The 17498-nt window shown below is 39.6% G+C and overlaps 1 protein-coding gene across 2 annotated transcripts in view; it reads left to right on the plus strand.

Annotated features, from left to right (window-relative positions):
• Positions 1 to 17498, plus strand: part of SLC26A4 (solute carrier family 26 member 4) — a 58960-nt gene that overhangs the window by 1394 nt on the left and 40068 nt on the right. For both annotated transcript variants that reach the window (XM_025291087.3, XM_044946601.1), the window contains exons 2-5: positions 1038 to 1177; positions 9267 to 9377; positions 11084 to 11268; positions 11800 to 11964. In XM_025291087.3, coding sequence (XP_025146872.2) covers positions 1038 to 1177; positions 9267 to 9377; positions 11084 to 11268; positions 11800 to 11964 — 601 coding nt within the window. The remainder of the gene's footprint in view (positions 1 to 1037; positions 1178 to 9266; positions 9378 to 11083; positions 11269 to 11799; positions 11965 to 17498) is intronic.

Here is a 17498-nt window from a genome sequence, read left to right on the forward strand (position 1 = left end):
ACATGGCTTCAAGGATGATTAACTCAAAGTTAATCTTGTCTTACCACATACTTGCCCCACTCCACTTTTTTTTTTTTTTTTTTGGAGCAAATTCCATATAGTGGTTTCCCCCCCCCCCCCCTCCTTTGAACTGTTTTTATTTCAGTATCTATCTTTAGGAACTCTTTAAAAATGCAACCCACAATTTCATTATCACACACAAAAATGAAGCAATTCCTTAATATTAAAAAATTAAGTCAACAAAATTTCAAATTGTCTCATAAATACAATTTTTAAAATAATGTATTTGAATCAAGAGTCAAATAGTGTTTGAAAAACTAAAAATGTTAATTGCTCTGTCATGTCCAGCTCTTTGCAATTCCATGGACTGTAGCCCTCCAGGCTCCCTCCTCTATCCATGGAATTCTCCAGGCAAAAATACTGGAGTAGCCATTCCCTTCTCCAAGGGATCTTCCCTACTCAGGGACTGAACCTGGGTCTTCTGAGTTGCAGGCAGATTCTCTAGCATCTGAGCAACCAGGGAAGCCCAAAATACGTTTTTTTCTTTTACCTATAGGTTGTTGAATTTTAAAAAGTAGGTAGTAAGGTACAACAAGATATGTATTCATCATGTTAAGAGTTTTGTAAAAACTGGCTCCAAGCTCCTATTGCCAGAATATACAGAGTTTGTTTCTTGAAAGAAAAAGAAGACACCTAGGTTGGAAGTCCAAATGTAATCTCCATTTAAAGACTCCACATTGATCAATCTGTGGCTGGACCAGAAAATGTGTTCTTGTTTGGGGATATTTTCTCAGAGGATTAAGAAGGTGGGGTGGTTAACACTTAATCCTGTGTTTTCTAGTACAGTGCATTTAAAAGGGTAAAAAGAGTTATTGGCAAAGACATGGTAAGCACTTCACTGTTAGTATTTTTTTCATGCAATTTGTATGCTTGTTTCTAAATAGAGACATTAGCAGACTTCGGTTCAAAACTTTGTGATTTGCAGTGGGTTGTGACCAAGATTGGATTGGAAATCTCCTTTTCTTGCCTTTTGACAGTTGTTCAAGAAAGAGAACCCTTCGCATGGTGAAGACTCTCCTGCCCATCTTGGACTGGCTTCCCAAATACCGGATCAAGGAATGGCTACTTAGTGATATCATTTCAGGAGTTAGTACTGGTCTAGTGGGAACACTTCAAGGTAAGATAATGGTGGTCTAGCGCCGAAGTGATGGAGAATCACAGCCTCCAGCAGCCATTCCTAACTCCCCCCTCCCTCCCATGGGTCTGTACCAAAGGCTTGCTCACCCATCATAGCCTGCATCTTTCCTCCAGAGCCTGCCCCTTAGTGGTGAAATTCCCTTCTTCCTCATCTTCCGTACACTTCTCTTCTCAGGAAACCCTGTTGCTTCTCTATCTGCTTGGCTCCAACTAGAGCCCTGTCACCTAAGCAGCTGCTTCCCAATTTTCATTGGTCACAGCTCACAGTAAGAAATCTGTATGACATCATGATATGTACACATGCATCTCAAGTTTTGTGAAATAATACTTACCCTCACTACAGGTATACTCTCTAATATTTTCTATTCTGTCCTATTCTGCTTAGATTTTTTAAATGATGATTGCAGTTCATTAAATTATTTACATTTCATACATGGTCTTGACATGCCATTTGAAACTCTCTTAAAGGAAAGGGAAGGAAGTATGTTAGCCTAGACTACATGTAAATGTTTTTTTCTGCTCTTGCCTCTCCCTCCCCGTTTTAATTCACCCCTGTATCTTAATCTTCTGGCAGAATGTCCCAACACAAGACATGTTTTAAACTGCCTTTAAGCCTTATTTCCATGAACATCTTGGAACTCCATTGCAGAGCTGGTGAATAGCATTACGGGCATTTTCCTTTGTACCCTATCCTCATCATCTTGTTTCTGCCCTCACCTCAACTTCACAAAACCTCTGGACTATGAAAACAAAAATCGACTTTACTTATTATTATTTCGTGGCATATCTAGTAGGTGCCAGCCTCTAGGTATTCTCACATGAATAAGATGCACCACTTGCTTTCAAGGAGCTCATAGTCCAATGAGGAAACAGACAACGATTCAATGGAAGGACTGACTGTAGGGGTGGGGTAATATTGCTTGGGAAGGGAGTGCACACGGGGCACTCAACCTGGCCTTAGGGGACTGAGAATGGCTTCCTGGAGGAAGAGGTGTCAGAGCTGTTTCCCTGAAGGTTAAGTCTCACTTTGCAAAGTGATGGGAAGTACGATGGGGTAGAAATGTGGGAGATGGCTTGAAATGGACTACTTGAGAAGTTAGTAACAGTGGTTGAGCAATGTCCTGAGCCAAAATTTGCCTATAGAACTCTCAGGATTACTCAGAGCAAGCCAGGGAGAGTCCCACAGAGAAGGAGGATGTTCTGTGGCCCCCATGTGGAGCAGCAGCCTGTGTTCCCAGTCACCGAAGTGGATGGGAGAGCTGGACAGGACGGTGTGGTTCATACAGTAAGTGTGACTTACACAGTAGACTCTTAAGAACTGTGGCATGGCAATCTCCTCTGGCTTCTGGGGGATGAGAACTGTCTAATTCATGTTTAGCCAGTGGCTAGCATGATTCTGGCACCAAGTAGGTGGCCTGGTAAACATTTAGTGAAGAGGACTGAATAACGAATCATCCTTATATATGAAAAATGGTATTGCAAGCTGTGTCCCACAAGTGTTCCTAGACAAGTATCTTATACAAATTAATTTTAACTTTAGTTTTGCTTAAGTATCAAACACAATGCTAAGGGCTTTGGAAAGTTATCTCTTTAATCCTCACAACAACTCTTAATACCTCTTTTTCAATAGTCAAAAAATCTATTTTTTGACCAGCTCAAGGTCATGGAGCTGGTAAATGGTGGAGCTGGGATTTGAACCCAGAATCTAATTCCTAGGGTCTTAATTTATAAAGGATGCAGTTCCTCACTTTATGAGTGATAACGTTTTCCAGAAGCATGATCTCTATGAAGTTATCTTTGTATGGTGAATATCTGAGAAGTTAATGTGGTTCATTCATAAATCCATTCATCTAATATTTGTAGGATGGGCTTCCCTCATGGTTCAGTAGAAAAAGAATCTGCCTGCAATGCAGGAGACCCAGGTTCGATTCCTGTGTCAGGGAGATCCCCTGGAGAAGGAAATGGCACCCACTCCAGAATTCTTGGCTGGAGAACCCCATTGACAGAGGAGCCTGGCAGGCTACAGTCCATGGGGTCACAAGAGTTGGATACGGGGCTTCCCTGGTGGCTCAGACGGTAAAGCATCTGCCTGCAATGCGGGAGACCCGGGTTTGATCCCTGGGTCGAGAAGATCCCCTGGAGAAGGAAATGGCAACCCATTCCAGTATTCTTGCCTGGAAAATTCCATAGACTGAGGAGACTGGTAGGCTACAGTCCACGGGGTTGCAAAGAGTCGGACACGACTGAGCGATTTCACTAGCAACTAAACCACCACCGATATTTATAGGCCAGCCATGGGGATTCAATGGTTTACTAACAGGCATGGATACTGACCTCATGGCACTCATATTAAGTGGGAGACTTCAGGAATTAAATAAGCAGATAAATAGAAAAATAAAAATACAGATTGTGATATCTATTGTGGTTGATCAAATAGGCTTTCAGTTCAGTCAGTTCAGTTGCTCAGTCGTGTCCTACTCTTTGCGACCCCATGAATCACAGCACGCCAGGCCTCCCTGTTCATCACCAACTCCCGGAGTTCACTCAAACTCATGTCCATTGAGTCGGTGATGCCATCCAGCCATCTCATCCTCTGTCGTCCCCTTCTCCTCCCACCCTCAATCTTTCCCAGCATCAGGGTCTTTTCAAATGAGTAAGTTCTTCTCATTAGGTGGCCAAAGTATTGGAGTTTCAGCTTCAGCATCAGTCCTTCCAGTGAACACCCAGGACTGATCTTTAGGATGGACTGGTTGGATCTCCTTGCAGTCCAAGGGACTGTCAAGAGTCTTCTCCAACAACACAGTTCAAAAGCATCAATTCTTCGGCTTTAATAGGGGATAATTTGGGGAGGGAGTGTTTGTCTTAGATAGAATGGTCAGGGAAGGCCCTTCTGAGGTGGGGAAATTTAATCAGGGTTGGGAGGATGGGAAGGAGATAGCCATGTAAGAAACAGTAAGCAGGGTGTACCAGGCAAAGATGCAAAATCCCTGAGGTCAAATAGAGCATAGTATTTTCAAGGGAGGAAGAATTCCAATATGGGTGGAGGAGAGAGAGGTTTAGAGGAGTGAACAGGAGGAGATAAGGTTAGACAGGGCCAGGATTAAAATTAGGTAAGTGAGTCCTCCAGGGACCTTCTAAATAATGTGCCCCAGGCACCTCACTTGCCTCTCCCTAGTCCTAGCCCTGAGGACAGACATTTCAGCTTGAAGCTAATCAAGTAGGAGGGAGAGCTGCACAAATCTGAAAAATATTTTGGAGCAGGAATCACAGGTAACACATACTGATGGATAGGGACTGGCTAACAAGCAGAATTGGGATGGAAAACCAAGTGTTTCCTTTTGCATGTGCCACATTTGAGATGCCAGATATGGAGTTGGAGCTACTAGAAGCAGGAAGGTCATTGGAGAGGTTTGGACTAGACATAAAAGTCAGGAAAGCATCACTCTAGAGATGATATTCAAAGGAGTGGGAATCCCTGAGACTACCTAGGCAGAAAAGAAAGAAGAACCAGGCTGGAGTACTTAAAGTCAGGGCAGAGGAGGAGGGGCCACAAAGAAACATGATGTTGGGCTCAGAAAGATAGAGAAAAAGAACAATCTGAAGGATGTGGGTTCCAAAACCAAGAGAGGAATTGTTTTCTGCTCTATTTTAAAGGATGGGTGGAAGGGGGGGGGGTTGGTTTCTGTAGTGTGGAATACTCTTGGTGATGGAACACAGGCAATATTTTTAAGAAGGTTTGCCATGAAGCAGAGTAGAGAAGTGGCTCCAGAGGCATAAAAGACAATGGTAAAGTGATGGGAGGATTTATTTTTCTTATAATATAGGACGTACTAGAACATAGATGTAACCCAGTGGGAATGACCTAGCTGATAGAAAAATCTGTGGTCCACAAGGAAGAGGAGAAGTGACAAGAAGGGACAAGTGTAGATGGGTACAAGGATAGAAGTGGGAAGGCTACTCCTTAGAGATACGTGGGATATTTCCTCCATTTTCAAAGGAGAAAAGACAGACAAGCACTGCATTGTAAAAAACCAATGGGCGTCTCATGGATTCTAGGTTTTGGATGAAGTCTAAGGGTCATCTCTGAACCATGTCTGAGAAGGGGGATGGAGAGTTTGAGGAAAGTAGGGGAAGTCCGAGTAGCTGTCTTGAGGAGAGGAAAAGCACACTTGCTGAGGAAATGTAATTGGATGGCCAGGCAGTGTGGCATTCCATCTAGGGCTTGCTGTCATGAAATTTGCATGAAATTGGCCAGCCCGAATGTAGACGTCTTTAGTTCAGTTATTCAGCTGTTTGAATGCTGGCATGGAAAAGGGTGATGCTTGAGTTTGTCCAGACTGGAGATTTATCAGAGAAGACAGGAGAAAAAGAGAAAGAATGAAGCAAAGAAATCCAGAGTATTTGTGAAAATTCTAGGGACTAGGAGGCAAATGAAGATGGGAGGGTGCTAAGGACAGTGGGTCTGTTCATGGGTTAGAAGCCTCATGAGGACAAAAAAATATTGCACTAAGGATTCTGGATAGGTGAGCGGAAAGGCTACGTGTCTCTAGGTGGAGAAAAGGAGGCTCAATGTTGAGATTTCAGAGCTGCAGTTTCTAGGGATGGCAAAGGCTGCAATATATCCAATGGCTGGGCTGCTAAGGGATAGAAAAAAACTCATCAGTAATGTTACTGAGAAGCCAGAAATGCTAAGGATCATGGGTTTTGTTTTGCTTTTTTCTAAGAAGTGGATTTATTTAGAGAGAAACAGAGAAGGTGAGTGCTGCCATGGGATCTTTTTCACTTTTATTATTAACAAAAAATTCCCTCCAGGCAGCAAGAAATCAATGCAGCCCTTTTATTGCTATTTTTTATTCACAGATATGGGGGACCTGCTCTCTTACTTCTACCTATGCCTTCTAGATGCTTCTGAATGTTTGTTAGCACCACCTTTATCAATACATGCCACCATCCTACATAGGAGGAGCACCAACACAGAGGTTCCATAGTTTAAATCAATGACAAATTTCTTTACAAATTATGTATAATTTCAAAATTGTTGTACCAAATTCCCTTACAATATGATTACAGTATATTTGAGTAGCAGCTGTCCTGAAATAGGATATTATGTGAAAATTGAAAAAGCCTGCATTCTCCAGGTCTGTGAGGACTGCAGAGCCCAGTTTAGGGAAGTGGAAATTTGAGAAGGACTTGAAAAATGTACATAGGAAATAGGCTGTTCTCATTCCTTGCTCCATCTTTTCTTTCCTAATATTTTTTAATTTGGACTTTTTTTTTTTTTTTTGCTTTTGTTTTTGCTCCTTCTTTTCTTGTCTTCCCTTTGTGACCTCACCTTTCTACTCTATGTCCTTGGAATGATCGCTTGTTGTAATTTATATATGAAAACAATTACATCAGAATACAGACTTTTCTAGAATGCACACTCTCTAAGGGCAGAGACTTTGTTTTGTCTACTCCAGTATTCCCCTAAGCCTAGAACAGTGCCTGGCACATGAAGGGTACATAATCAATAGTTGTTGAATGAATGAATGCTTATTGTGGGAAACTAGAAAACACATTATAAGGAACATGAAAAATACCTCTTCAGAAGTTTCCTTTGATTCTGCCCTGTAGATAGTCCACTAAACCTAAATTTTAATAAATATCCTACCAGACACATAAATAAGTATCTATTTAAAAGTATAAAAAAATGTTCGAGAATGATAAACACTAGATTCAAAAGAGTGTTGCTTCCTGAGGGTGGAGGGAGGAAAAACGATGTGATTGAGAAAAAGTATATAGAAAGTTTCAACTGTACGGCAATGATCTAGTTCTTAAACTAGATGTTGGATAATTGGGTGTTTATTATATTACACTTTTTACATGTCTAAATTGTATGAAATCTTCCTACATTTTAAAATTCATACAGCAAACATGTCTACTTTAACAAAAGTGGAAGCATGCATGCTGATTACTGTTTTGTGTTGTTTTGGCCATGTTGCTTGGCCTGTGGGATCTCAGTTCCCTGACCAGGGATTGAATCTGGACCACAGCAGTAAATGCACTGAGTCCTAGCCACTGGACTTCCAGGGCACTCCCTGATCACTATTTTGAATTCTGCCTTTTCTCACTTATTTCTTAGATGTACTGTATTGCACTGGAAAGAGGTAAATTACTATTAGTAGTAAATTATTTCTATACAGCACATCAACTTCATTTCATAGATTACAGTATATGAAATATAGTGTAGTTAACCACTTCCCTGATTTGAGACAGGGATAAATACATCATTTGGGGCACCAATTTAAGTTGTTGCCACTTTTAAAAAATTTTTAATTGGAGGATACTTGCTTTACAATGTTGTGTTGGTTTTTGTCATACAACAATTAGAATCACCCATAAGTATACATATATCCCCTCCCTCTCAAACCTCCCTGCTATCCTACCAGCCCCCGCCCTCCGACCCCTCCAGGTTGTCACAGAGGATGGGGATGAACTCTTTGTGTTATATAGCAACTTCCCACTAGCTATCTGTTGTATACATGGTAATGTATATGTTTCAGCGCGACTCTCTCAATTTGTCCCACCCTGTCCTTCCCCTGCTGTGTCCACAAATCTGTTCTCTTTGCCTGCATTTCTATTCTTGCCCTGCAAATAGATTCATCAGCACTGTTTTTCTAGATTCCATATATATGCATTAATATGCGATATTTTTCTCCCTCTGACTTACTTTACCCTGTATAACAAGCTCTAGGTTCACCCACCTCAATTCAAGTGACTCAAATTCATTCCTTTTTATGGCTGAATAATATTCTACAGTATATATATGTACCACAACTTCTTTACTCATTCATCTGTTGACATCTAAGCTGCTTCCATCACTTTTTTTAAAAATTGTTATACATGTAACTCTTGTAATCAATGACCAAAAGGTCAAAGAACTTGATGTTCTGTCATTGTGAGTGAGTGAAATGTGGGGAGGTAGAAGATATGCTGACTACCTATGAAGTATTTAAAAAAACAACACACAGGAGAAGGAAAGTGCTATGGACTGAACGTTTGTATCCCTCCAAAATTCATCTCTTGAAGACTTAATCCCCAGTATGATAGTATTCGGAGGTCGGAGCCTTTGGGAGGTAGGGCTTCCCATGTGGCTCAGTGGTAAAAGAATCTGCCTGCAATGCAGGAGACTCTAGTTCCATCTCTGTGTCAGAAAGATACCCTGGAGAAGGAAATGGCAACCCATTCTAGTATTCTTGCATGGGAAATCCCATGGACAGAGGAGCCTGGCAGGCTACAGTCCATGGGGTTGCAGAGTTGGGCACTACTTTAGCAACTAAGCGCACACACACGCCTTTGGAAGGCAATCGGGTAGAGTCTCCATGATGGGCTTAGTGACCTTAGGAAATCTGTGCCATGTGAGGTTACAGCAAGTAAGCAGCCATCTGCAAACCAGAAAAGGGTGCTTACCAGACACTGAAGCTGCTGGTAGTTTGATCTTGAACTTCTTAGCTTTCAGAACTCTAAGAAATAAATGTTCATTGTTTAAGGCCCAAAACAAAACTCCCAAACCCCAACACATTGTTGCCTTCCAACCCCCATGTACAAGAGAAGGCTGAGCTTCTGCATACAGTGTGACATTCATGGACCCAGAAACTACTTGGGGAAGCCTAGCGAAAGTGTTGATCTCCTAGTGCTATGTACAAAGGTCAGATTTTTTTCTTTGTTTGGATCTAACTTCTTTCCCCAACAAGAAAGGAGGAAGTACATATGTTCCTCATTACGCAGAGAAACACTGAATTCAGACAAAGCCAGGCTAGACCTTTGAACAGAATTGATCAAGTTTTCAATCAACAGCTTTTCCCCCGACTCACCTGAGTGGATGGTTGAATTACTGATCAGTTGTGTCAGTTCTTTTGAGTAGGTGATTTGAATCACGTTCTGTATCCTATCATAGCCACAGACCATGTGCAAAATAAGGAGATCATTCAAGATGAGCTGCAAATTAAAGAGACCTATGAAAAGGCTTTTCTCTGTCCAGTAGACACAAAGTTTGTTCCTGAACTTGACCGTTTTGGATGTATTTTCAGGCATGGCGTATGCTCTACTAGCTGCTGTTCCTGTTGGATATGGTCTCTACTCTGCTTTTTTTCCTATCCTGACGTACTTTATTTTTGGAACATCAAGACACATCTCAGTTGGTAATTATAATCATATACAATTCTGTTTGTTCACACTGAACGTGTTTGGGCTATATTATGTGTGTTCTGCTTCCCTATCTTTGTTACTGTTTTCTAGCAAGATAGGGCTTTCCTATTCAGTGATGCAAAGGTTTCTCCTTAGCTTTCAAAATACCATGCTATTAGGTGGCTTTACACCTAACTTTTTTTATAACGAAGAGGAGAAAATTGAAAGATGGTTAAAAAATTATAGACTACCTTCAAATCTTGCCATGTTTGGCTTTTCAAAAATGTTAATACATTTGACTCTATTTAGAAAGTGTTCTAAAATGAAAAAATGATAAGGGAAAATAATCTTGAAGAGGTCTTTGAACCTGTTTTGCTAGATTAAATCAGCTTTACTAAATTATGTTCATCAAATACATATTCATTGTCTTATTAAAGAACGTAGTTATTTTAAGTCACTAATATTTGAAGACTGGGAAAATTGTGCCAAAACAATTTAGAAACTAAGCTTGGCTTTCCTTCTTGGTATAGCCTCAAATAGATTTATTTCCTGATGTTCCTGAAATTTGAATTTTCTTCTGCTAGAATGTTCTAGTAAATGAATGTTTTAATGCTATTTTGCAACGTTGACATTTATACTTGAGTTAAGTTTTCACCTACATCCATCTGCTGGCTAGACATGTCTACCTGGGCAATCCTCTTGAAACAAATAGAGCCATCTACTGCTCTATCTCCAACCCTTATCCTTATCCTTAGTTGTATAATATTTCTGCCAGTGTCTGGAATATTTCCTTGTCTATAAAGGGAGATCAGGAGGAGATTATTGATTAAAAGAACCTCCTTACCTGGGAGAGCTGATTAGTACCAAATGCACAACAAGGTAAGGAACATGGAAGTTGGTTTTTTTTCTCTCTCTGGTATTCTATACATTTAGACACTTCAGGTTACTGGATTTTGGTACTGAGTCCTTCTAACTGGTAAAGCCTTCCATGATCAAAGGATAGGATCCTCATCATCATAGATAAAAATACTAGTAGTGATAGAGCAGCTGCTGAAAGAAAAGTACTTTTTGAAATGTAGAAGCCTACAGAGTGATATTTGATATGAAAAAATAATTTGTCTTGGAAAAAGAAAAAGAGAAACTCTACACTACCTTTGCTATTTTTTGTTTGTTTGTTTTTTACTTTAGCTATTTCTTTAACCAAATTTTGACCTTGTGATATTGATCAAGGTCCTCAGCTCCACAGAGATCAGGACACTGGATGATCTAGGAAATAAACTTACATGGAATAAAAATAAGATGGAACAAGCAAGGATTCAGCTAATATGCCATTTCTGCCGGGAAACCTTTTTTGACAACTCCCCACTCCATCCCCCTGTTCCTACCCATACACAAGAAGATTACACACAGTTTAGACAGCCTTCCTGTGTAATGCAAAGTGTCTGAAAGCTGTATTATAGTGACCCACCTGCACGTCTCTCTTGCTCATTACTGGGTTGTGAATGCCTTGAAACATCTGCTTTTTAGCTTCTTTTGTGAACAAACAGTATTTTCCCAATCACAGCTAATTACTTCAAATGCATCTTTAATCCTGTGTAGACATGTTGAACCTAAACATTTGCAATTAATAATAATTATTATTTTTTAGTTTTTTAATTGAAGTATAGTTGATTTACAAGTGATTAATAATTATTAATTGATAATGACTTTTTTCCCCCAGGACCTTTCCCAGTGGTCAGTTTAATGGTGGGATCTGTTGTTCTGAGCATGGCCCCCGACGAACACTTTCTTGTATCTAGCAGTAATGGAACTGCACTGAATACCACCATAATAGACTTTGCAGCTAGAGATGCAGCAAGAGTATTGATTGCGAGCACCCTTACTCTTTTGGTTGGAATCATACAGGTAATGGGCTTACAAGCGATATAGAGGTTGGCAGGATTTGTATCTGAAAGAACGGTTAAGCACGTGGACTTAAAGACTCATTTAAAAGCAAAACAAATCAATTTAAGACTCTCAAAGCTATTTTTTAAGTTATACTGTTTTAGGTCAGATGCTAAAATAGCAAGCCTCCACTTATTAAGGCTCACTTAATCATCTAAGTCAGAGACAGAAAAAACAAGACAGGAACATGTGCGATTAGAATGAAAATAGGAGAAGGGAGCTGTGCCAGAACCCATAAAGAGACAAAAAATATTCTGGTCACTGGAGCCATGAAAACTACAAGTCACAGGAAAAAAACCTACATGAATTTTTCTTATTATATATCTAGAAATACTTGAAGGTTCATACTACACATGTTTTTCAAATTTTAGAATGGTGGATGGGAGAGATAGGGCCAGAGTTTTAGTTGGTATTGTTTAATTCATGAATAGTTCAAAAGTGTTGGTCCTTCTCCCAGGCAAGCATTTAATTTTTCCTTCCTTCTTGTTCTAGTTGATATTTGGAGGTTTGCAGATTGGATTCATAGTGAGGTATCTGGCAGATCCTTTGGTTGGTGGATTCACAACAGCTGCTGCCTTCCAAGTGTTGGTCTCACAGCTAAAGATCGTCCTCAATGTTTCAACCAAAAACTATAATGGAATTCTCTCCATCATCTATGTAAGTGTTGCTTGCCTCCAGGGATGGCTCACTTTTCCTGTTGAACCTGAGTCTGGAGAGTATAAGCTCCTCCATGTCATGCTTTGGGAGCCATTGACAACATTCTTCTCTGAAAGAAGTAGTAGCACCAGGAGTCACATTGAAGAAGGCAGAGTTTGCAAATCATTGTTTTCAGTGGGTCAGTATGGTTTCAGAAGTGTCCTCAATCCTCAAAATATTAATAAAAGCAAAGTTTTATACTGAAGACTGGTTTGGGAGGCAGCACACTTGAGTTCCATTCTCAACCTTGCCTCTGACAAGCTAAGGGACTTTGGACACTTAGTAGTACACTTAGTATCCTACACTTAGGGTGTAGGCTAGTGGCTGAAAACTCAGTTTTGATGACCAAGATTCACATATATCCTGACTCTATTATTTATTATTTGCTCTATTGCATGAGCAAATTGATATGCCTCTGCTTCCTTCCCTGCAAAATGGAGTTGGTAATAATATCTACAAATTAAGTTAAATAAGGCTGTATGAGAAGCCCATGGCCTAGGGGCTGATGAATAACAAAGTACTCAAAAAAAGAGTGTTATTTTGAGGGGCTTTCCTGGTGGTCCATAGGTTAAGACTCTGCTTATACTGCAGGGGAGATGGGTACAATCTCTGGTTTGGAACTAAGCTGAAATTATTTATTATTTCACATCTTAAGACTTATTTTCTTTTTTATTTATAAAGTGAAATGATTGGAGATGTATCTCTAAAGCCTTTTTTAACTCTGAGAGTCCATAAAATGCATAATGTAAATGTCCCAGCAATTATAGATGAAAAGGAATGTTAGATTCAGAGATGATTCAACATGCAAAAGAGATGCAAAGAAGGATGTATTTCACACTAATTAGATTTGAAAAAGTTCTTGGATCTAAATATGTGTTCTATATAGAGCATATTATCGATGCTTGAAAAATGGTGATAATAGTAACATGATGTCACTCTAGCTTGGGGAGAATGATACCAAATACAATGTGCTAGGATTAAGAATGGAGTCCTTTAATGACCCGTGTATTCTAATGACCTTTAATTTCTTTTAAAATGAGGTAAGGCTGTGCATACCTATCTAAAAATTAGTGAGTTGGTCAAGGGTTTGCTGAAGTTTGCAGCATTGCCGTAGTTCCATTAAACATTAGCATTACTTTATCCATTCAACAAATATTACCAAGTGTCTATTATGAGCCAGATACCATGCCGAGCAGTGGGACTAGATGCATACTTGCTCAACAGCTCAGTTATCCCTGACCCTTTGTAACCCTTTCAACTGTAGCTCACCAGGCTCCTCACTCAGTCCATGGGATTTCCTAGGCAAGAATACTGGAGTGGGTTGCCATTTCTTCCTCCAGAGGATCTCCTGTGTCTCCTGCATTGCAGGTGGATTCTTTACCTGCTGAGCCATTGGCGAAGCCCAGGACTAGGTAGAGGAGGCAGTCTAACATAGTGATTAAGACTATGAACTCTGGAGTCTTGGTTCTACCACTTATGATCCTATGATTAAATATGATGTGATTCTGGGCATGTCATATTTGACTTCTTTTTCCCTACCAAGTCCTAGGTTTGCTTTGAGATCATCTGATTGCCTTTTTCTGACAGGTTCTCTCACTTTTGCAGTCCCTACGCACTGTGGTTTTTGTTGTTGTTTGTTTTTTGCTTTCTTATTTTCTCTATCAACTGTTCATTCATTTATCCCTTTATTGTCATCCATTCATCTTTTCAATAAGTATTTATTGAAACCTGCCATGTGCCAGGGGCTTTTCACTCCTTGTACAAACCCACTGACTCCTGAATCTACCAAGATACCCCTGACTGAGTGTGCTCACCTCCCTGTATGAACATTGCTAGGCCTGCATCCTCACAGATAACAGGAGGCCCAGCCTGATAGGTAATCTGGGTCCTTGGTCACTGTTGGACTTCTGAAGATGGGGGGAATGAAATTTCACAGTTTTTCTGGTCTCTTAGGACATGTTTAAGATAAAGTTTGCTGCAAATAACTCCACTTTCAACGGAAACCAAAGTAAACTAGGAAATGCTAGATAGAACAAAGTCAAAAATATTAAACTGTTATGTGCCTTATGTTGTGTTGAACATTATTCTTGAAGCCTCAGGTTAGAATGTGTTAGAGAATTCTGCAAGCCATTCCTCACAGGTCAGCCAAGTTGGATAAAGATACTTCAGTCATCCTTGTGTGAGGGTGAATATAAGCTTGCTTTTCTGAAAAAAGAAGAAACAGCAGGTCTGGAAATAATTGCATAAGGGTTGAATGAGCCGCTCAGTACCTGAACAGAGAATTCTGCTTATGATATTACCGGTTGTGATTATTCATGAAAGAATCCTTCAACAAATGCAGGGCATTTGTGGATTCCTCCAGGAAAGACTGTAAGGTTGTTGTAAGATGGATTTCCCTGGAACGGAGTTAACATCCCTTTTGTTATAAACTTGTGCTTTGGATCATCTGCCTGCTCCTCTCTCAAAAAAAAAGAAAAAGGAAATAATGAATATAAATAATTGGAGGAGGAAATAATAGAAAAGAACGAAAAACAGAAACTTCAGTTTACAAATGCCAGAGATACTGGGTATAAGATGCAGAAGGGAGGGATGTCCCTAGTGATCCAGTGGTTAAGATTCCATGTCCCCAGTTCAGAGGGCACAGGTTCTATCCCTGGTTGGGAAACTAAGATCCCACATGCTGTGTGGCCAAAAAAAAAAAAAAAAAAAAGATAGAGGCTACAGAAAGAAAATGACAAGGTGTTGGCAGAGTTCAGAATTAGTGATACTCAAGCTACCGTGTACCTACTCAATTATGTAAGTAAATCATGCAGTCCATTTCAAACTGGTTATGTTTTCCTACCATTCACTCTGAATGGTTTGTCTTGATAGACAAGGGAAGTCTTTCTGCTTCCTGACTAAACTGGCTCTGTGTCCCCATTTCTTCCCTAACAAGAAGGAAGACCACATTGAAAAGTTCTGCCCAGATGGTGAGAGTTTTGAAAGCTACCCCCAAGCTTGATCAGATTCGTTACTTAGAACCTATTTCCGTATGTAAAAATGAAGCCATTATAAAACAAAAGTAACACTTTAAGGGTTGATCTTATATATGCACAGAAGTTCTGGTAGGAGGAAATTCCTGACAGCAAGGGGTTTGTTATATTCATAGAGACAAGATGAATTAAAATAAATTTGGCACCAAAAGTTAACTAATGAATTTCCTCATATGTAATACAGGTATAATTTTTAACTTATGGCTTCATACACCCAGTAGGAAGAAATTCTTTAAATGAAATGGTTCTAAAATTCTCCAAGCATAGTAGGAAATATAATAAAATATTACCCATTTCTGAAAAGTTTTATTATCTTGATTTGCCTGGTCAGAATACTAGGCTGAAATATGGAATCATAAGTGTATCCATATTTTAAACATATTTTAGTTAGTATTTTAATTTAATTTATTAAACTATTAATAAGTTAGAATTACTTTTCAGTGCTTTCTTAAGTCTCATTTCTGTATCTTGGAATATTAATACAGTCTGACTACTTCAGTTTATATGGGTGAGTTTTATTTCCACATATATTAAGCTTTCTTTTGCATAACTTTTCATAAGAGATTCTGAATAAATATTCAGTATAGGCAACTGATATATTCATAAGCCTTGTTTGATGTAATTGTGTAATGTAAACTGATTTTGGTTTTTGCAACTCACATTACATTTATTTTATTTTTTTCATGTTACATTTTTAATACAGTCACAGATGCTTTTTATTCAAAGGTCTAAGTGAGTCTCATAGATTTCATGAAAATCCTATAGTGATCATTTTTGTAAGGTGAAAATTTTTAGGGTTGGGATAGTTGTTCATATTGTTCTTAAGTTTGAATTTTTCCATCTTGCATTGAAAGTAAACCTTTATTGTGTAGACAGTTAATTGAAGTATTATGTTTAGCTCATGAATTAATGAGGGTCATCATCAGGAAATTTGATTATATAAAGAACTGGATAGCATACCTTCAAGACTCCGAGTTATTTAAGGCTGTAGTTCACAGCCCTAAGGGTGCTAAGTTGCTTCAGTCGTGTCTGACTCTTTTTGACCTGATGGACGATAGCCGGCCAGGCTCCTCTATCAATGGGATTCTCCAGGCAAGAATACTGGAGTGGGTGGCCATTTCCTCCTCCAGTGGATCTTCCTGACCAGGGAATTGAACCCACGTCTCTTATGTCTCCTGCATTGGCAGGCGGGTTCTTTACTACTAGCACTACATGGGAAGCCTGCAGGGCTATGGTAGATGCCTTAAATTCTTGAGTTGTTGTGTCTGCTTGTATAGTTTCTGATTTGTTTTCTTTTTCACCTTGCTATCACTGGCTTCATCTTGTTACTATCAATGTATATGCCTCTAGCAATTATACTGCCTCTGGAAAGTGTTCAAAGTAAACATGCTAGTATTGGGTTTAAAGCAAGGACAAAAATACTCAGTGAAAATCCAAGAGGCTTCCCACAAGTCAGATTCTTGAACTCTAGTTCAAGCACTTGGTGGAATGTATTTTGCTTACACAATGGCTTCTCCTCTCATCCCTTACTCTTGAATGTTTTCTAAAGAATGAGGTTGCTGGCAAGATGACTCCTACATTACTTGGTGATCACTATACATAACTGTTACCAGATTGTTGTTATAATTATTTGAAGCAATATTTTATCTTCATATGAAATACATATCTATAAAAGGACTCATTCAAAGGAAAGTAACCTTCACTGGGAGATTACTTGTCTGGAAGAACCTTCTAAAATCATGCCTTCTATGGAAGTTCCTATAACAATGGTATTACTATTCTCTCTTGAGAGTCTTCCTTACTAATCTCCCTTGAGTCCCAGAAACCTCCTATTTACAAAATAAACTAGTTTTTCTTGAACTGGATTTATGTCCACTTGGAAAGAGTTCAGTTCAGTTCAGTTGCTCAGTCATGTCCAACTCTTTGCAACCCCATGGACTGCAGCATGGCAGGCCTCCCTGTCCACCACCAACTCCCGGAGTCCACCCAAACTCATGTCCATTGAGTCAGTGATACCATCCAGCCATCCCATCCTCTGTTGTCCCCTTCTCCTCCTTCCCTCAATCTTTCCCAGCATCAGGGTCTTTTCAAATGAGTCAGTTCTTCTCATCAGGTAGCCAAAGTATTGGAGTTTCAGCTTCAACATCAGTCCTTCCAATGAACACCCAGGACTGATCTCCTTTAGGATGGACTTATTGGATCTCCTTGCAGTCCAAGGGACTCTCAAGAGTCTGTACTCAGCTTTCTTTATAGTCCAACTCTCACATCCATACATGACTACTGGAAAAACCATAGCCTTGACTAGATGGACCTTTGTTGACAAAGTAAAGTCTTTGCTTTTTAATATGCTGTCTAGGTTGGGCATAACTTTCCTTCCAAGGAGTAAGTGTCTTTTAATTTCATGGCTGCAATCACCATCTGCAGTGATTTTGGAACTCCAAAAAGTAAAGTCAGCCACTGTTT

The sequence above is a fragment of the Bubalus bubalis genome, chromosome 8 (assembly GCF_019923935.1).
Source record: "Bubalus bubalis isolate 160015118507 breed Murrah chromosome 8, NDDB_SH_1, whole genome shotgun sequence".
In the NCBI taxonomy this organism is placed as follows: domain Eukaryota; kingdom Metazoa; phylum Chordata; class Mammalia; order Artiodactyla; family Bovidae; genus Bubalus; species Bubalus bubalis.